Source organism: Heteronotia binoei, chromosome 7 (assembly GCF_032191835.1).
Source record: "Heteronotia binoei isolate CCM8104 ecotype False Entrance Well chromosome 7, APGP_CSIRO_Hbin_v1, whole genome shotgun sequence".
NCBI classification, from domain to species: Eukaryota; Metazoa; Chordata; class Lepidosauria; order Squamata; family Gekkonidae; genus Heteronotia; species Heteronotia binoei.
Window position 1 is genome coordinate 23,077,515 of NC_083229.1, and position 21,209 is coordinate 23,098,723.

Consider the following 21,209-nt stretch of genomic DNA (forward strand, 5'->3'; position numbering starts at 1 on the left):
GTCACATCAACCATCACCAGTGGTCTGACCTAGCCTCAGATCGCAAAGCATGGAGGCACACCATCCACCAGGCTGTCTCTTCCTTTGAGAACGCACTCATAGCTGGTCTTGAGGACAAAAGGAGATTGAGGAAGAATCGCACTGCTACAGGACCAACCCTAAATCAGACTTTTCCCTGCAGCCGCTGTGGCCGGACCTGCCTGTCCCACATTGGTCTTGTCAGCCACCAGCGAGCCTGCAGCAAACGTGGACTATTGCACCCTTCTTAAATCTTCGTTCGCGAAGCCAAGCCGAGAGAGAGATTTATTAAAGGCCTGTGTGGACTGTGTTGTAGACAATACGATGCACACAGGCCAAAGCAGACAGCTAATTTGCATGCTGGAACCTGAAATTGGAAGAGCTGGGGTATTGGTGAGAGTGTTGGACTAGGATCTGTGCAACCCAGGTTTGAATCCCGGCTTGTGTCATGGAAGAAGACATTGGATTTATATTCCACCCTCCACTCAAGAGTCTCAGAGTGGCTCACAATCTCCTTTACCTTCCTCCCCCACAACAGACACCCTGTGAGGTGGGTGGGGCTGAGAGGACTCTCACAGCAGCTGCCCTTTCAAGGACAACCTCTGCCAGAGCTATGGCTGACCCAAGGCCACGCCAGCAGGTGCAAGTGGAGGAGTGGGGAATCAAACCTGGTTCTCCCAGATAAGAGTCTGCACACTTAACCACTGCACCAAACTGGAAGCTTGCTGGGTGATATTGGGCCAGTCACACACCCAGGGTCGGCCCTGCCACTGGGCAAACGAGGTGATTGACTAGGGCCTAATAGGCAAAGGGGGCCTTCTGGGGGCACCAAACTGGGCACCCCATGTGACTCGGTGATGTTATCAGTGCTGTGGGGGGGGGGGAAGAGTGCCAGAAATTAGCCTTGCCTAAGGTGCCACACAGTTTAGGGCTGGCCCTGTACACACTCTCAACTTAACCTACCTCACATGGTTGTTGGGAGGGTAAAATGGAAGAGAAGTGAACAACGTAGGCCGCTTTGGTTCTTCATTGAGGAGAAAGGCAGGGTAAACAGGAAGTTAAATAAACACAAACTATTCCATTTGGTGCTCCACTGTAGGTATATGTGATGGTTTATTGCTACTTAAAGGAACTAGAACTAAACAGTGTGCACGTGTATGGTGGGGAGAGCCTTTCCTTCTTTTATTTGGCAGGAACATGCCCCAAGCAGAGGGTGTCTGTTCCAACAAACTCTGCATATGGTTAGCGGTTAGTCACATAAGATTAAAAGGGAGGGTGAAGCCAGCATTTCATCTTCACATGCAATCCCCTCCCTCCCTAGAAACAGCCCTAAGAAAAACACATGCAGATTTCTGCAGATAAACTTAACTTTGGAAAAAAAGATATGTCAATGTTTTATAACAGACTGGATTTTTAAAAAGGGTTGAAGGTGTATTTTCTTATAAAGAATCGCCCACGTTCTATGCTTCGTAAATCAGTTTTTAGTTTTGCTTTAAAAAAAAAAAAAGGTTCTTACCCAGTGTTCTGTTTCTAGCCCCTCTCCTTCCAAGTTGGAGGAAATGTGGAGACCTTAAACTGTTTCCCCCAAGGAAACACGAGACAAATGGTCTAAATCGAGCAGAGCTTTTTGCATTGTGAATGCCTCCTCTTTTCAAAATGGAAGGAAGTTAAAAGGAACTTTACAAATAATCTTTTAAGTGCACAGATCTTTTTGGACACTCTCCCCCTGAAACCACTGCAACCTTGGCTGATTTAAAAACCCACTGCAGTTCTATTGATATTAACAGGAATAATCTGGAATCAAGTACTGTGGATTGATTTAGGTAGGAAAAATCCAATGCATGGTTATAGGATGGGGGACACTTGTCTTAGCAGTAGTATGTGCGAAAAGGATCTAGGGGTCTTAGTGGATCATACGCTGAACATGAGTCAACAGTGTGATGTAGTGGCTAAAAAAGCAAATGGAATTTTGGGCTGTATCTACAGAAGTATAGTGTCCAGATCACGTGATGTGATGGTATCGCTTTACTCTGCTCTGGTAAGACCTCACCTGGAGTATTGTGTTCAGTTTTGGGCACCGCATTTTAAGAAGGATATAGACAAGCTGTAACGGGTCCAGCGGAGGGTGATGAAGATGGTGAGGGGTCTGGAGACCAAGTTCTATAAGGAAAGGTTGAAGGAGCTGGGGATGTTTAGCCTGGAGGAGGCAGCTGAGAGGTGATATGATCACCATCTTCAAGTACTTGAAGGGCTATCATCTAGAGGATGGTGCGGAATTGTTTTCTGTGGCCCCAGAAGGTAGAATCAGAACGAATGGGTTGAAGTTAAATCAAAGGAGTTTCTGACTCAACATTAGGAAGAACTTCCTAACAGAGCGATTCCTCAGTGGAACAGGCTTCCTCGGGAGGCGGTGGGCTCTCCTTCCTTGGAGGTTTTTAAACAGAGGCTAGATGGCCATCTGACAGCAATGAAGATCCTGTGAATTTAGGGGGAGGTATTTGTGAGTTTCCTGCATTGTGCAGGGGATTGGACTAGATGACCCTGGAGACCCCTTCCAACTCTATGATTCTATGATTTTCAAAGCACTAATCTGGATATTTTGTGCCCTTTCAATGCAAGGCGAGGGCTCGGGTTGGGACCCAACAAGCTATTCCATAGGTGAAAATGAGGAGGGGTCCCCTTTGATCCCAAAACAGTTGTTTTGGGGATCATGGGACCTACAGGACAAAATCCATGTGGAATTGGGGCCCAAATAAAAAAAAAAAGAGAATTGGCCTGAGATTGAGTGGGGGAAAAACTTGAATGGATCTAACCCCTTTCATCAGTTAACATTTTAAACCTTCTTAAACTTACCCTGGAAGGGAAGCTGAGGGCCCTGATCCCCTCAGTGGGAGATCCCTTTATTGAGCAGGTGGTATTGACGGCTACTAGAGATAGGGTTGCCAGTCCTTTCAAGCTGATCAAAAGGGAGTGGACCCAAGTTTTGGATTTATGAACTGAGAAGTTTCTCTATTTTATTTATGAACTAAGAAGTTTCTGTATTTCAAGGAGTGAGAATTTGTTGCTCAACCCCTGCAATTGGATGATGTTTTGCATTTACTAAGTTGTGAGAATTTATTCCCAATATACTGATATTGTGTTTTCTTTGGAGCAGAGTTGCTGTTTTCTGGTTTATTCTTACTGTGCTGCCACTTTAATTGTCAATCCCCAGGTGGGGGCAGGGGATCCCCCAGTCTGGAGGCCCTTCCCCTGCTTCGGGGTCATCAGAAAGCACAGGGGGGGGGGCGTGTCTGCTGGGCACGCCATTATTCCCTATGGAGACTGATTCCCATAGGGTATAATGGAGAATTGATCCACAGTTATCTGGGGCTTGGTGGGGGGGCTTGTTTTTGAAGTAAAAGCACCAAATTTATAGCATAGCATCCAATGTCTCTCCACAAAACACCCTCCAGGTTTCAAAAGGATTGGACCCGGGGGGGGTGTGTGTCCAATTTTATGAGCCCCAAAAGAAAGTGCCCCTATCCTTCATTATTTCCAAATGGAGAGAAGGCATTTAAAGGGGTGCGGTCCCTTTAAATGTGCTGACCAGGACTCCCTTTGGAGTTCAATCACACTTGTCACAATCTTGCTTCTGGCTCCACCCCCAAAGTCCCCAGATATTCTTGAATTGGTGCCACACAGTTTAGGGCTAATCCCAGCACTGATTGTCCTCCAGCCAGATTCCGTGCAAACTCATACAAAATAAAGTTCAGCCAATATTAATGGTTTTATTCCCAGGGAATTGTGTGCAAGACTGCAGGCTCAAGATGAAATCAATTGCAAGGGTTGTTGTTTGCTTTTAGCCAACAGAGAGAAGAGAGGCATTCTCAAAAGCACCATCTCGAAACATCTTGCTGAGCTACTCCTCAATTACATCTGCGGCCATTGGGCAACTTTTCATTATTGACAAACCTCTTGCTTTGCTATGTAAACTTGGACTTGGAAAAAATTTGCTTATATAAACTGTCCTTTGAGTTGAAGCAATAAACAGATGGGAGGGATGCGGCAGATCAAGGCTGCCAACCTCCAGGTGGTGCCTGGAGATCCCCTGGTATTACAACTGCTCTCTGGATGAGGGAGGTCTGTTCCCCTGGAGAAAATGGCTGCTTTGGAGGATACAGCCCATCCTCCAAATCTCCAGGAATTTACCAACCTGGAAATGGCAACACTAAATCCTACATGCACTTTCTTAGCATCAAGTGCTGCTGAACTGGGGATGCCAGCCTCCAGATGGGACCTGGAGATCCCCTGGAATTACAGTTCATCTCCAGCCTACAGAGGTCAGTTCCCCTGGAGAAAATTGATGCTTTGGAGGGTAGACTGTAAGGCAGGGGTGTCAAACATGCAGCTCGGGGGCCAAACTGGCTCTTGTCTGCTCCTTTTCTCTCTTTCTTACTTCCTTCTGCATCTCAACTTGCTTCGCTAGGCTTGCTCAATCGCATAGGAGCAACAGAGCAAAACCTTGATTTTCTCCATTGGTTGAGGCTCCTCCCTCTCCTGGTCCTCTGGGGAGGGAGGGAAAGAGCCAGAATTTTCTTTGCCCAGTTCCTGGATCCCATGGGAGAAATCCAAAGAAGCACCTTTAAGACCAACAAGTGCTAATGTTTTAAGCAGGTTTTATTTTAAGGGTTTTTTAAAAAAAAACTTTAGTCATGTTTGTCTGTGTCCTTTACAAAGTTTATATCTCTGCTACTTAATCTTAAATAGGTACACACGTGGCCCAGCCCAACATGGCCCAGTCCAGCCTGACAAGGTCTCATTTATGTCAGATCTGGCCCTGATAACAAATGTGTTCGACACCCCTGCTTAAGGCATTGCGTCCCACTGAGGTCCCTGCCCTCCCCAGGCTCCATCTCCAAATCTCCAGGACTTTTCCAGCCTGGATCCGGCAACGCTACTCCCCATCCCTTGCCAGTGTCCCGGGGAGACCCGGCAACCCTATTTTTCTATGGCAGAGTGAGGGTTTGAACTTGGCTCACTCAGATTCTAACAAATTCTTATGAATGCAAATTTATAATTAATAAATATACAGTATTTCAGATAATTACAATGTCATACAATTTATAGAAATAGACGTGATACCCAAAACCGATATACTTACTCACACAGTCTCACACACTAGCAGCACTCATTCACAATCACCAAACCATACTGTACCATTTCCATATTGTCCACAAAGAAGTACCATTCTCAGATTAGTGTGCTTGTGGTGCTGAATCTCAAGAATCTTGAGAGTCCCTTGGACTGCAAGAAGATCCAATCAGTCAGTCCTAAGGGAAATCAACCCAGACTGTTCCCTGGAAGGTCAGATGCTGAAGCTGAAGCTCAAATACTCTGGCCACCAAATGAGAAGGGAGCACTCCCTGGAGAAGATCCTGATGCTGGGAAAGACAGAAGGAAAAAAAAGAAGGGGATGGCAAAAGATGAGATGGCTGAACAGCGTTACTGATGTAACAAACATGAATTTGAGCAGACTTTGGAGGATGGTGGAAGACAGGAGGGCCTGGCGTGACTTTGTCCATGGGGTTGCAAAGAGTTGGACTTGACTGTGTGACTGAACAACAGCAACAAAAAGTCACCAAAAGCACTGCAAAAGTCCATGCACAAGCCAAATAGCATTAAAGAATGCTTATAAAAGTTCATTCCAAATTGATTTCTTGTAGCCACCTCTGACGGGGCCAATTGCCGGCTTTCGGTTGACGCACCATTTCAATGCTTTTTCAAAGAGGGGTTCTTGAAGTCTTTCATCAGCTGTATAACATCTTAAGCCATGTTTATAAGAAAATATTGAAAGTAAGCACACAGAATTCTTCTGAATGGCGTACAAATTTTGCATTCATAAGAATGTATAAGTATTTTGTGAATTGTATTCATTATAATAGCTATGGTTCTTTGTTCTACAGTAGTTACTTCTTCTGTGATTCTCTCATTTGTTTTTTTGTTCTCTCAGACTCTCGTCTGGCACTCTAACCGCTAAACCACCCAGATATATTGCCTTGTGTAGTTTTATCCCTGTACTATAAACAACAAGTACTGTTAATGATATGTAATCATTGGTATGTAATCGTTAATGCAGTGCCATTGTTCATATGTTAAAACTGAACAATTATCAAGCACTTGTCATTAAAAAACACACCCTAGGATTAAATTGGGGTTTATTAGACACTGTCTAAAGAGCCTTTTACAAGCATAAGGAGGTTTAAAATGTTTGCTGAAACGTGGTTGGATCCGTCCAGTTTTTAAAATTCAATCTCAAGCCAATTTCCTTCCTTATTTGTGCAACCCTACCCGCATCCCTGACCAATGACCAGGAGGGACCTAGGAACAGTCAGTCAGTCATATTTATTAGTCATTAGACCATCCATGTACAGAAGAAAAAATACAAAACAAAAGTTAAAAATTAGAAGTTAAAAAGCATGCATTCTTATATACAAGCAGAGAGGAGAGTATATGAAATATACCAATTATTCAAGTCCAGTATTCAAACCTGGTTAATGTACGTCTTCCGCAGCCTCATAATCAACACGCAAAACCTGGCAACTTGATAGGTGATTTTAGGGTTTAGGTCAGTGGCTGGACAAACCAACGTTCCCTCTAAGCTGTGGAGTCTTGTGAGCAAAAATTCTACTTCGTAAGCTACTGGCTTAAAAGTTGTGAGCCACTGCACAAATTAATTTGCTCTGGGGCCATTTTTTCCTGAGCTAAGACAAAAAATGTGTGATCCAGGGGTAAGAAACGGTGAGCTAGCTAGCTCACACTAACTCAGCTTAGAGGGAACACGGCTATGAACCCTATAAACTGAACTCAGTGAGATTTACTTCCTAGTTAATATGTACAGGATCAGAGCAATTATATGGACATTTGGTAAACTTTTCCCATCACGGTAACTTTTAGAGGCACAGGAGTCCTTTGGGGAGTCTTGGCCTGGCAATGCCATTAAAACATTGATTCTTCTGCAGCCTGCAGGGCTTTTTTTTGAGCAGGAACGCACATAAATGCAGTTCTGGCTGGCTTGGTGTCAGGGGGGTATGGTCTAATATGCAAATGAGTTCCTGCTGGGCTTTTTCTACCAAAAAAGCCCTGCTTTTCTGTAGGATGTCCTTCCACGTTTTTGTCAGTGTAAGGACAACATGCAGGGGACACATACACCAGTCTGCCCTAGAAGCAGATTTGCAGATTGCATCCAGCAATCTCTTTCTCTCTCTGATTGCTATATTTTCTCTATCTTTGAGGGAGGTCTGCTTTTATGAGGCCTCTAGCACTCTGTGCTACTGTGTTGCAATGACTCATCTTTTAATGGAACAAAAATTTCATGCAAAGAAGTAAAACCAGTAGTATTCCTATTGGTAGGTTACGCCTCAAGTCCCTCTAGGCTTAGATCGTAGTGTTAAGTTTTCTGATTTCCACATCTGGCCTTAATGAAGTTGAGCAATAAATTAACAAAGGCTGATTTCCCTCTGGGACTGCTGAACTGGGAGGGACAAAAAAAACTGTAAGAAAACCTTACAGCCCCATCTCCACTAGATTCACTGTTACTGGTGTGTTTAATTTCCACCTGTTCAGCCTGAATCTTCAAGTACTCTGTTGGTTCTTTAAGAGGGCACCCTGAAGCCAGGTGTTAGAACCACCTGTGCGCTGTGAAGTTGGCAGGAGAGTCAGAGATCCACAGCATGATCCAGCTACAACTTTGAATCAAATCAAGCTAAAAGGACAAACCAGAGAGCAAGACTCAAGCTTCACTGCAGAACACAAACCTCTGAAAGTTTAATGCATTCCTGGGGTCCATACGACTGGTGAATGCTGCAGGCTCTTTTGACACAATTTGAGTACCAGAATAATTTGGGCTTACTTGCATGCAGGGTTGCCAACATCCAGGTGGTAGTTGGAGATCTCCTACTATTGTAACTGATCTCTAGGTGAAAGAGATCAGGTCACCTGGAGAAGATGGCTGCTTTGGAAGGTGGACTTATGGCACTATATTTTGCTGAGGTCCCTCCCTCTCCAAACACCCTCCCCAGGCTCTACCCCCCCCCCCCATTTTCCAGGTATTTCCCAAACCAGAGCTGGCAACCATACTTGCATGGCACCCTACCCGTGCATTGATCTCAAGGAATTAATAGAAGATGATTATGATATTGAATTTATATCCTGCCCTATACTCTGAATCTCAGAGCGGTCACAATCTCCTTTATCTCCCCCTCCCCCACCAACAGACACCCTGTGAGGTAGGTGGGGCTGCGAGAGCTCTTACAGCAGCTGCCCTTTCAAGGAGAACTCCTACAAGAGCTATGACTGACCCAAGGCCATTCCAGCAGCTGCAAGTGGAGGAGTGGGTAATCAAACCCAGTTCTCCCAGATAAGAGTCCGCATACTTAACCACTACACCAAACTGGCTCTCATATTGCATTCAATCTCTATTTTTATGTATCTTTACAAAACACGTGAGCTCATAAAAGGATATAGCTCCTAATGTGTTATATGTGCTGGCTGAATTTGTGTTTATTCAAAAGTGAATTTTTCTGAGTTAAATGGCACCTATTTCCATGAAGATATGCACAGGACTGTACCTTAGAGCATGGTCCCCAACAACCTGGAGGGGAAAAAAAGACTTGCTCCTTTAACAGAGGCTTAATGTGCGGAACTATAGGCAGCTGAAGCTTTTCACGGCAGAGCAAAATAACATAATCTGGTAAGTAACATGCCATTGCGCTTCTGTTAAAGGGGAAGGACTTTTTTTCTCTCCAAGATGTTGGCAACCATACCTTACTACCATCCTGGGCTGAAGAAGAAGAATTGCAGATTTATACCCCGCCTCTGAATCAGAGACTCAGAGCAGTTTATAATCTCCTGTATCTTCTCCCCCCACAACAGACTCCCTGTGAGGTAGGTGGGGTTGAGAGAGCTCTTAAAACAGCTGCCCTTTCAAGGACAACCTCTGCCAGAGCTATGGCTGACCCAAGGCCATTCCAGCAGGTATATGTGGAGGATTGGGGAATCAAACCCGGTTCTCCCAGATAACCACTACACCACTACTGGCTCTTAACCACTACACCAAACTGGCTCTCAGAAGAGAAGACGTGAGGATACAGTACTGTTTCAATTTACCCTGTTCTTTAACCCATCACTTACACACTGGACATCAGTTTTCAATGGCCAATTTCATTTTGGCATGAAACGTACTGTCACCTTTATAATGAACAGAGGTTCTGCTCGGTTAATTTTAACAGCTACAAAGCTAGCAAAAGTCCAACAGATACTATTTGGTGGGATCCTAACTGCAGCCTCAAGTGCTGTTCTTCCCTTCCTTCATTTTATCCCCACAACAACGCTGTGAAGTAGGTTAGGATGAGAGATGGGCTGGCCAAAAGTCACCCAGCCAGCTTTTATGGCAGGAGTCATCAATGTGGTACCTACTAAGTGTTTTTTTTAAAAATGCAAGGGGTCTTGCTTTGCAGGGCTTCTGATTTGCCCCTGAAGACTGCATGGTCTACGCAGATCTCTGTTCAGGGGTGGAATTCTAGCAGGCGCTCCTTTGCATATTAGGCCACACACCCCTGATGTAGCCAATCCTCCAAGAGCTTACAGGGCTCTTTTTTGTAAGCTCTTGGAGGATTGGCTACATCCGGGGAGTGTGGCCTATTATGCAAAGGAGCTCCTGCAAGAATTCCGCCCCTGCCCTGTTCTATGGCAAAATAGGGATTCAGACCTGGAGTCTCCCTGATACTTGCTGGACACTTGAACTGCTAAACCACTCTGGTTCAATAAAGGCTGTGATCACAACCACTAAATAATGAATGCACATTCAATCCACTTTCAAAGCACTTTCCAACTGGATTTTGTCAGTTCACAGTTGCTGCAATCACATACACTAACTAATGCACTTTCAATGGACTTTCCAACTGGATTTTGCCTGTAAAATCCAGTTGGAAAGTGGATTGAAAGTGCATTATTGTGTGCGTGTGTGATTGCAGCCACAATAAAATCCAGCTGGAAAGTGCTTTGAAAGTGCATTATTGTGTGATTGCTGCCAAAGTCTGTGGACAAATTTAGAAGGAAGTGCTAAGACTGCATGTAATTACCACCAGATTGCTAAAAAGAAATAAAACTATGTGCTTGTGTATGTGTACCGTGGGGGAGGGGAGATGTATTTCACACATACTTTGGAAACCATCATGGGTAATTGCATTCATCTTAACAGAGTGGTAAAAGTTTGAGGGGGGTGGGTAAATGTAAAAGGAAGAGCCATATCCAAGACCTCTGGCATTGCCTTAGTTCTCTCCAAACTATACTCTCATTTATTGGGTTAGAACACTTACATGCTTCCTATCCATTCAAAATGCCTATAATAATATAAATCATAGAATCACAGAGTTGGAAGGGGCCATACAGGCCATCTAATCTAATGCAAGATCAGCCTAGAGCATCCTTGACAAGTGTTTGTCCAGCCACTGCTTAAAGACTGCCAACTCCTAGGGTTGCCAGATCTGTGTTGGAAAATAGCCGGAGACTTTGGGGGTGGATCCTGGAGAAGGTGGGGTTTGGGGAAGGGAGGGGCCTCAGCATGGTTCAGTGCCACAGAGTCCCCCCTTCAAAGCAGCCATTTCCTCCAGGGGAGGAGAGATCAGCTGGCAGAGATCAGAAAGAGGGAGATCTCCAGGCCTCACCTGGAGGCTGGCAACCCTACAAACTCCTTAGGTAGCTGATTCCACCTTTGAACAACTCTTACTGTAAAGTTTTTTTTTGTAATATCCAGCTGTTACCTTGCCCACCTTAATTTAGATCTGTTATTTTAATAAATATTAAATAAACATTACTTCAACATCCTTAAGGCGGTAAACATCGACAACATATTGATCATCGTATTTTTCAAAAGCTTTTCTAAAGTAATTTACAGACACGAACCCATCTTGGGATTCGAACCCTTGACGCCCGGCCGTTAGCGCGGGTCCCGCATAACCTAGAGGCGGAGAGCTCGCGCGAGCTGACCGCTTCACCACCCCCTCCCTTTCTCTTTTCCGTCCCGACCAATCAAGAGCCGCGGCCCGGGCATTCTGCGCTCGTGACGCACCTTCCCGGGGAGGCAAGGTTCCAAAGGGTCTGGGCGAGCTGGAGCGCGCGCGCTTGCGCCTTGTTCGAGGGTTGCATAGAGGGAGAGAGGGAGACGGAGAGCAAAGCAGAAGGGTGGAAGCCTGTAGCGGAGGCAGGCGGACGAGGGGGGATGGCAAGCTGAGGAGCCTCCATGCCGGAAGGCATCGGAGAAAGGGGCTCCCCTTTTTGTTTGGCTCTGCGAGCCGTAGTAGATTATTTCCTTTCCCATTTTTTAGGGTTGAGCGTGAAAGCCGCCCATCTGCTACTGCAGACTGGGGTTTCCCGCCCTCTTTAATTCGATTTAATTCAATCATTTCTTTTTTTCGTTTCCCGAGGCTGTGTGGTCTCATTTGAGCAGCTCCCCCCCTCCCCTTTAAAGTATATATATATTATTAGTTGAGCCTAAGCAGAAGCAGCTCTGGCAGACGGCCTCTTTGGCAATCGGCTTCGCAGCTGCCCATTGACGAGTTGGCTGCGGGGGGAGGCGGATCTCTCTCTCGCTGGTGCATCCGATGCATAGCTAAGCAGCTCCCCCGCCTCGATCCCGACTTGTTGTGTGGGCATGAGCCGTCCTGGAGAGCGATGGACTCGGGGGCTCGCCTCGTGTGAGGGGGATCGAGAGGGCTTGATTGCCTTATGCTCATTTTTTTCTCCTTCCTTCCCCCTGTTCGGAAGGCTTTCCTCGGGGCAGCGTTGCTAGGAGCGGCGTGTAAGCAATAGCCGCCGGTCACCTCGGGGGGTTTAGAGCAGCCAGCTCGAGGAAGGGGCTTAGTCCTCTCTCCCCCCAACCCCCAAGGTCTTATTTTATTTTATTATTTTGCAATCTCTCCTTCTCCGGTCCGCTGAAGGGTAGAAATTGGAGTCGGATTGTGGTTGTTGCTGTTGAGCCTCCGCCCGAGTAAGATCGGTGGGGAAACCCGCAGCAATTCCCCTTGCTGCCGTCTTGGGTCGAGAGGGGGATCAAAAATGGAGGCGGTGATCGAGAAGGAATGTAGCGCTCTCGGAGGACTCTTCCAAACCACCATCGGGGACATGAAGGTAAGGGAAGGGGCGCCGGAAAGGAGGGCTTCTCTCCCCTCCACCCCTTCGTGGGTCAGGCTGCTGCGACCCCCCGCTGGCTTGGCAAATCCCCAGCGCCACCTTGCATTCAACGCTGGGGGGGGAGGACGGACGGGAGGAGGGAATCACCCCCCTCCCTCGCGTGTGTTGCATGCGGATGCAATCCTTCCTTGCATGGACAGCGGTTGCAAATGGCATGCCGGGCTGAATTGGCTGCTGCTTCGATCCGGGATGACCTCCCCACCCAGTTTCTCCCGGTGAACGCGATTTAACACATGGAATTCACTGCCACAGGAGGTGGTGGTGGCTGCGGCTACAGGCATAGCCAGCTTCAAGAGGGGATTGGATCAACATATGGAGCAGAGATCCGTCAGTGGCTATTAGCCACAATGTATTGTTGAAACGCTCGTCTGGGCCAAGTGATGCTCTGTATTCTGGGCGTGGAGGGGGCAACAGTGGGAGAGCTTCTAGTGTCCTGGCCCCACTGATGGCACCTGGGGTTTTTTTGGCCACTGGGTGACACAGAGTGTTGGACTGGATGGGCCATTGGCCTGATCCAATATGACTTCTCTTATGTTCTTAAGTTCTTTTTTCCCCCCAATGCATTATTGCTCTTTCCTTGCCCTATGTGTTGGCATCTCCTCTCCCCCCCCCCCCCACTGACATTTTCCTAGAGCCCCTTTGGGATTCCTCTTAATTGCTAAGCTAAACAGCACCAGCCAGGTAAAAGAAATCCAGAGAAGGAAGGCTCTGTCTAAAACCCAGGCTTGCCCCCTTGAAAACCTGAAGCAGTGCCCGTCCAGGTGTTTGTATGTGCTGTAAACTTGAGCAACTCATATTCCTTCTTTTGGATGCTCTCTGGATTGTAAAGGCTTGGTGACAGTCACCTCTTGCCTTTATTTCGGATCCGGTGCCTTTGTGCTTGCCACGCTTCTCACCTGACTGAGAGGTGACCAAGTTATTGCTTGCTCGAGGCCACCTAATAAAAGTCTGCGGTTCTGAACTGAGGTGTGTAGCTGTGTGTCCTGCCTTCATAGCGAATCCAGCAGTCAATCGCAGCATAGCTTTCCAATCCCCTCCCCCCGCCAGCTAAGTGGAATTTCTACTTTCAGAGGCAGACCTCTGAATACCAGGTGTTTTGGGGGAGAGGGGTCTTTGTTTGTTGGAATTGGGGGACTACATTGAACATGTGCCTGATCCATCACTTGTGTATTCGGTGCTATTCCAAGGAAAGTGTGGCATCTCTCCAACACGAGACCAAAGAGTTGGTGGCTGCTTGTGGGAAGGAGCCACTGTAAGGTGTGGCTGGGTGTCATCTGGCCTTAGGACGCCAGGGCGTGCCGTCCTTTTTTGACGATGGTGGCAGATTCATAGCACATTCAGCGCAGGGTACATTTTTGTTGTTTGCAGGCGTGTTTCCGCGTTAGTGATTGCCAGCCGTTTCCCTTTAGCCGAGAGACCACAGGCGGTGAGGGGGCCATCCGTGAGGTGCAGGGTGTCTTGTAGAATGCAGAAGTGGAATCAGCTTAGTTAAAAAGGAAAGTGCAAGTTGGTGGAGAGTTGGTCAGAATCCAAATGGGTGTGGTGTGTGTACATTCAAATATGTTTTGGGTGCTGTTCCGCGCTGCCTTGATAGCATAAAAGGCTGTATATCATTTTCCCTGTTTGCTTTCTGATGAAGATGTCATAGAGGGGAAAAGAGATGGGTTGCTGAAGGGGGGGGGGGGATCTTGGCGAAAGATCTGCTGGGCATTTGATATTTGCCCAGTTCCCAAACTGTGGCAGAGTTAGATCAAGATGGGTAGCTGTGTTAGTCTGCAGCGGCAGCGTCTGGGAGTAACTTAATCAGCACAATTTGGGGGCAGGGTTGGAGATTTCGTGAGTCACTGCTCACCTCTTCAGCTGTCTCTACTCACTTCTGTTATCTGAAGCTGTGACTCATGAAAGCTGCTACCCTGAAGGGGCTGTGGCTCAGTGGTAGAGCATCTCATGAAGGTCCCAGGTTCAATCCCCAGCATTGCCAGTTAGAAGACCTGGCAGTAAGTGATGTGAAAGGCTTGTGAAAGATCCTGGACGGCCACTGCCAGTCTGAGTAGACAGTACTAACTGTGATGGACCAAGGGTCTGATTCAGTAGAAAGCAGCTTCATGCGTTCATCCCACACATTTCATTAAGTCTGTAAGATGCTACTGGACTCTTGCTTTTTCTTCTGCTATGGCAGAGCTGTTAGTGTAGGGCAGGGGTGGCCAAAGTTGCGTAATATAAGAGCCACGTAGAATAAACGTCTGATGTTTAAGAGCAGGGGTGGCCAAACTTGCTTAACGTAAGAGCCACATAGAATAAACACCAGATGTTTGAGAGCCGCAAGGCAGGCAAATAGATGGGGGGGGGGGGAGAGAGAGGTGGAAAGAAAGCAATTTTAACTTTAAATGCATTCTTCAAGCCGCTAGCAGGCTTGGCTTGGAGAAGTGATTTAAAGAGACAAATGTCTTCTCCAAGCCAGCCAATGGGGTGGTGGTGGGGCTTCGAGAGCCACACAATATGTGTGAAAGAGCCACATGTGATTCCCGAGCCACAGTTTGACCACTCCTGTTTAAGAGCTACAAGACGTGAACATCAGATGTTTGGGAGCTGCAAGACATGAACATCAGATGTTTGAGAGACACAAGACAGGAAGGAAGGAAAATAGATTGGGGGAGGGAGAGGTGGAAAGAAAGCAACTTTAACTTTAAATGAGTTCTCTAAACTGCCAGTTGGCTTGGCGAAGTGATTTAAAGAGGCAAATGCTTTCTCCAAGCTGGCCGACTGCGCAGTGGGGGCTTCAAGAGCCACACAGTATGTGTGAAAGAGCCACATGATGTAGGGTCACCGGATTTGGGGGTGGGTGTATCTCAACCTGTAGGTGTGTCTCATAGAAGTGCATGTTCTTGATTCATCTGCATCAGAACGCTCTGGCCGGGCTAACCAGATCTCGAAAGCTAAGCAGGGGGTTTGGCCGTGCTAGTATTTGGATGGGAGACCTCCAAGGAATACCAGGATCATGTCACAAGGGAAGGCAATGGCAAACCACCTCTGAATGTCTCTTGCCTTGATAACGCCACGGGGTCTCTCTAAGTCAGCTGTGACGTGACAGCACTTTCCACCATCACCAGAACTCCCAAGACGCTGGAAGCATGCCTTGTTTTAGGGAAAGGTTTTGTGGAGGATTGGATCTGAGGGAGCCTATTATGATGAACGCTGCGGGATGTGACCAGGTTCCAGACTTCCCTTTGTGGAGTGGAGCATGTGGCCTTTTGAGGCTGAAGTGGGGCGGGGTGGGGTGGGGAGAGATCCCAAACAAAACCTGCAATCCTTTTCATTAAGTTGGGTTTCAACGCAGGCAGGAGGGTGCATTTTAGCAGATGTCGCCTTCTGCCAGATGGAATGTGGCTCTGAATTCTGCTCCAATCAGGAGCTTGGCAGGAAAGACTATACACCTTCAGTTCTTTCCAGCAGGAAGCAGATAATTCTCCAAAATAACAATTAAAAAAAAAAAGACCTGTACAGGGCTGCTACCTGCAGTTGAAAAAAAAAGTGTTCACCTGGAACATCTCTCTTTCTTTTAAGTGTGCAGCATTTTTTACAGGTTTATTTTTTTTTAAGGAAAAGATTGCTCTGCTTCAACAGTGGAACCAGACGGTTAATGCTGAAAATTACAGAGCAGAAGATGAAAGAGAAGAACAATCCAGCAGCCTTTCTTGCAGACAGCAGGCTTACCTAACCCAAGCTTGGTTGTTTCTAAAGTCTACATCCAGCCCTTTAAGCCGAGTATCTTCTGTTAATCATTTGCTTTCCTTGCTAATTGCATGCAGAAGTGATGCTAACTGAGGTCACAGTCCTCCCTCTGTGTAATTGAGGGCAGATCCTGTTGAACTCAGTGGCCCTACTTCTGGGTAAACTTACCATAGGATCAGTGTTCCCTATAAGCTGAGTTAGCGTGAGCTAGCTCACAGATTTTTAGCCTCCAGCTCACACATTTTTGTCTTCGCTCAGTAAAGATGGCCCAGAGCACAATAATTTATGCAGTAGCTCACAACTTTTAATGCCAGTAGCTCACAACTTTTAATGCTCACAACATAGAATTTTTGCTCACAAAACTCTGCAGCTTAGAGGGAACATTGCATAGGATTGAGCCATACACCAGATTTTTTTTTAAAAGTCAACAGCTTGTTTTCATTGAATTACAATTTTGTGGCTTGACTATCTCTGCAGACAAGTACACGTGCACAGGAGTAAGCCTTGTGACTACAGTGGTACTGGTTTGTCCTTTGGCCAGTGTTCCCTTTAGGCTGAGTTAGTGTGAGCTAGCTCACAGTTTTTTAGACGCTGGCTCATACACATGGCCCCAGAGCAAACAAATTTATACCATTGTTTATTAACGATAGTCACAGACCTTAGCATGTTGCAAATGCATTAACTATGTCACCATATAGAATTTGGTTTATAACTTGTGTATTGTTGGCTATACTGCTATTTTATTTGTTTTAACTGTGTAATTTAAATTGCTATTTTAAAATGATGTTATTCGCCCTGAGCCCATTTTTGGGAAAGGGTGGAATACAAATTGTCTAAATAAATAAAATGAAGTAGCCAAATTGCCCACTCAGAACTGTGATGCTAGTAGCTCACCAAGTCGAATTTTTGCTCACAAGTCTCCACGGCTGGCTTGGAAGGAGCATTGGCTTTGGCCCGTATGGAACTTGGTTTTAAACAGTTATTTTAACCAGATTGAGAGCCAAGGTTTGGTGCTGTGGCAGGGAAGGGTCTCTGAATTTAGTCTGATGGCCCTCCTGCGATGTGGCTGCTGGGTGCTTTCTAGTGCAAATATTTATCCTTTGGCTCTTGGGTTTGTGTGCTTTGGGAGAGACATTCCGGAAGACAGACTTTAAAAAAAAAAAAACCCACCTAAATAAGGGCTAGGATTACCCATCTGGGGTGTCGGCCGTGGGTGTAACTTTGAATGCTGTCTCAGCTGCAAGCTGAGACAAGGACTGATTCCACTGAAGGCCTCGGCCTTGTCCACGCTTGTTGGACATGCTTGTAACTGCTTCGGTTCAGTCGCCACCTGTTTGCTTGTTGTGAAATAATGGGTCCCTTTCCTTTGTGTGGGTGGACGAGGCTCCCATGTGCGCAGACCGGCTCCCAACGCACAGTTGTCGCAAGTGGTGTGTTAACTTGGGATTTTAAGGATATTGAGGCCCCCCCGAGGGCTTCGTGATATTAACCTGTCACTCCAAGTCAGGGGATTGATTTGCTTGCTCCAAAAAAGCTTTCTGTGTTTTCCCACATGCCAAAGTCCCACCCACCTCTCCCCAGCTGTCCATATTTTTGGCCTTCCATGGCAACTTTTTGACAGTTGTTAAGATTTGCCAGATTAGAATTCCAGACAAGGGGAGGAGGGGTTGGTACTGCCCCCCCCTCAAGAAAAACACAGACATCTGTTGTGCTCTGCGTGGCTCTGAGGTTGGTGAAACAAGGACTGCCTGTCAAAAATAAAGGAAGTCTGATAACCTTACTTTGTGTTATACTTGGAGACCTTTTAAAGAAGAAAAATGCTATGTTTGGAGATCTTTTTAAGAAAATAGGATCGGACAAGCCAGGACAATTGCAGATTTAATTTAATTTTCTTTTGCCTGTCATTAAAACAAAACAAAAAAATCCAAGAGGTCTCCAAAGCTGTCCTGAGGTCTTCTGGATATTCCCAGCAAACTTATTTATTTAGATATTTGCGGGGCTTTTTTTGTAGCAGGAACTCCTTTGCATATTAGGCCATGCCCCATCAATGTAGCCAATCGTTGAAGAGCTTACAAGGCTCTTAGTACAGGGTCTACTGTAAGCTCCAGGAGGATTGGCTATATCAGGGGTGTGTGACCTAATATGCAAAGGAGCTCCTGCTACAAAGAAAGCCTTTGATACTTGTACCTCTTTTATCCCCAGTGGAGACCCAAAATGGCTTCCAGAACTGTTCTCCCCTTCTCCAGTTTATCAACACAGCAATAAGCCTGTAAAGTAGGGTAGTGGAAAGAATATGACTGGCCAAATGTCACCCAACAAGCTTCCATGGTGGAGTGGGGATTGAAATTCGGGCCTCTTAGACTTGCTGTGAAATTCTGGAAAAAAATCATAATGTGATGTGCAAGCCCTCAATAAGCGGGTTCTAAAACAAATCCAGCCTTCCTTAGAAGCTAAAATGCCTAAACTGAGGCTGTTGTGCTTTGTTCACAACATGAGAAGACCACAGTCACCGGAAAAAACAATAATGCTAAGAAAAGTTGAAGGTAGCAGGAAAGGAGGAAGACCCGGCATGACATGGATTGACTCAAAAAAAGAAGCCAAGCCAAGACCTGAGAATGGCTGCTAAAGATAGGATCTTCTGGAGAATGTTTCGGAGAGCCAGTTTGGTGTAGTGGTTAAGTGCGCAGACTTTTATCTGGGAGAACCAGGTTTGATTCCCCATTCCTCCACTTGCACCTGCTGATGTGATCTTGGGTTAGCCGCAAGTTCTCTGTGAGCTGTTCTCCTCGAGAGCAGTTCTGGGAGAGCCCCGCCGATCTCCCAGGGTGTCTGCTGTGGGGAGGGGAAGAGAAAAGAGATTGTAAATCACCCTGAGAACACTGTAGGTAGTGAAGAGGGGTATAAATCCAATCTCTTTTTCTTCTTAATTCATAGAAAAGAGTAAGGGTCCAGTAAGTAGTACCCCAGAGACAAACGAAATGTGTGGTAGGTTAGGAGCTTTCATGAGCCACTTCTATGTGAAGAAGTGAACTGTGACTCACAAAAGCTCCTACCCTGCCACAAATTTTGTTAGTCTTTAAGGTGCCACTGAAGTCTTTCTCTTTTCTGCTGCTGCAGGCTGACTAACACGGATCCCCATCTTGATCTGTCTCCATACAGATAATGGAATCCTTTGTGGCATTTTGCCTGATCTGAAGAAGTGAGCAATGAATGACTCATGAAAGCTCATACCCTGCGCAAATTTTGTTTTTTATTTTCAGTTTTAATAAACTGAGAAGCAATCCAGTTGCAATTGTAAACAGGTAGATTACAATGCGGGAGCCCCATGGCGCAGAGTGGTAAAGCTGCAGTACTGCAGTCTGAGCTCTCTGCTCACAACCTGAGTTTGATCCCGGTAGAAGCTGGGTTCAGGTAGACAGCTCAAGGTTGACTCAGCCTTCCATCCTTCTGAGATCAGTAAAATGACCACCCAGCTTGCTGGGGGGAAAGTGTAGATAACTGGGGAAGGCAATGGCAAACCACCCTGTTAAAAAGTCTGCTGTGAAAACGTTGTGAAAGCAACATCACCCCAGAGTTGGAAACGACTGGTGCTTGCACAGGGGACTACCTTTACCTTTTTAGATTACAATGCAAGAACAGCAAATCAGGAAAATACAGGAAAAGTGCAGGAAATAGTGGAACCGGTATTAAAATAATGCTAGTGATATTTACTAGGAAGCCAGTGTTTAACGTATTTGTGATTTTCTATATTTTTGAAAAAAGGAAACCGTTTTTCTAAAAAAAAAAAAGGAGTGATACATTGGATTTTTGACAGTATCAACTTGCTCAGAAATCTTATCCATGGCTAGAAACTCCCAGGTCTTTTGAAGCCGGTGCTTTAATGAAGGAATATTCTGAGATTTACAATAATGAGCGAATGTGGCTTTTGTTAGTCTTTAAGATGCTACTGGACTCTCTTACGCTTTGCTACTGCTGTAGACAGACTAACACGGATAGCCATCTTGTTAATTCATAGGGTTGCCTAAGTTGAAAGCAACTTCCTGGCACTTAATACAATATGCCCAGGCCCTCAATTATACCCAACTAATTTCTGTTTTGTATCCTGTTGGATTTGTATGCCTTTTTTTGGTGTGCTGTGGAGTTGAGAACAGTAACTTTTTTTTGAAGTTGATATTGGATCAGAGTCAAAGAAAAGACATCTGTGAAATCAGTGAATAAGGGAAGTTACGACTTGATGTGTTTGAAGCATCTCTTTGTTTTAATGGGCGTTTTCTGTTCCTGTAAAGGATGTTCAAAGGGTGGAGAGGGGATTAATCTGGGGGTGGGGGTCGGTTAAACATTTTTCACGCTGGCTTTGGTTGATTCATGAAGCGTGTGGAATGGGTCGCTCACGGAAAGGGGGTTAATGTGTGTTGGAAGTTGATCCATTTGCTTCACAGTGCTGCACATTTGTGACATGGTGTCCATAATGCATATTTTGTGTTTATGAAAATAGGGTAATGATGATAACTGGTTTAGAGGAGGGGTCATGGCTGCATGGTAGAGCATCTGTTTTGCATGCAGATGGTCTCAGGTTTAATCCGTGGACCCTCCAGTTTTTTTAAAAAGGATTAGGAAGTAGGTGATGTGAAAGACTTCTCCACCAGAGACCCTGGAGAGCTTCTGCCTGTCAGAGTACACAAGAATGATCTTGCTAGACACATGAACACATGAAACCACCTTATTCTGAATTAGACCCTTGGTCCGTCAAGGTCAATATTGTCTACTCCAGGGGTGGGGAACCTGTTTTCTGCCAAGGGCCATTTGGATATTTATAACATCATTTGCGGGCCATACAGAATTATCAGCTTAAAAAACAGTGCTCCACTTAGGGAGAGTGATTCAAATCGGTAAAATTGATGCAAATAATTGTTGTTCTATTTGAAGTTATATGGGGATAGCCTAATTTGGCGCATACACACATGCCCTACCACCCTAGGCAAATGCCTAGGTCCAGAGCTTTTTTTGTAGAAAAAGCCAAGCAGGAACCCGAGGAGGCCTCTGGACAGCGCAGATGGGCCCCATAATTCTTGCTGGCCAGCCAGGCCCCAGGGAGGCTGCCAAATGGCTCAGCTTGGCCCAGCAATCTCCGAGGGCCAGACCATGTGATCTCGAGGGCCGTAAACAGCTGAGACGGACGTTCCCCACCCCTGGTCTACTCAGACTGGCAGCAGCTCTCCAGGGCCTCAGGT

The 21,209-nt window shown here is 46.0% G+C and overlaps 1 protein-coding gene across 10 annotated transcripts in view; it reads left to right on the forward strand.

Moving 5' to 3' along the window:
- Positions 1-11,110: 11,110 nt before the first annotated feature.
- MTSS1 (MTSS I-BAR domain containing 1) overlaps positions 11,111-21,209 on the forward strand; it is a 225,664-nt gene continuing 215,565 nt past the window's right edge. For 9 of the 10 annotated variants that reach the window (XM_060243230.1, XM_060243238.1, XM_060243233.1 and 6 more), the window contains exon 1: positions 11,266-12,183. In XM_060243230.1, coding sequence (XP_060099213.1) covers positions 12,112-12,183 — 72 coding nt within the window. In that variant the 5' untranslated portion in view covers positions 11,266-12,111. Of the gene's footprint in view, positions 12,184-21,209 lie in introns of all 10 variants that reach the window. The other variant, XM_060243235.1, reaches the window with a different exon arrangement.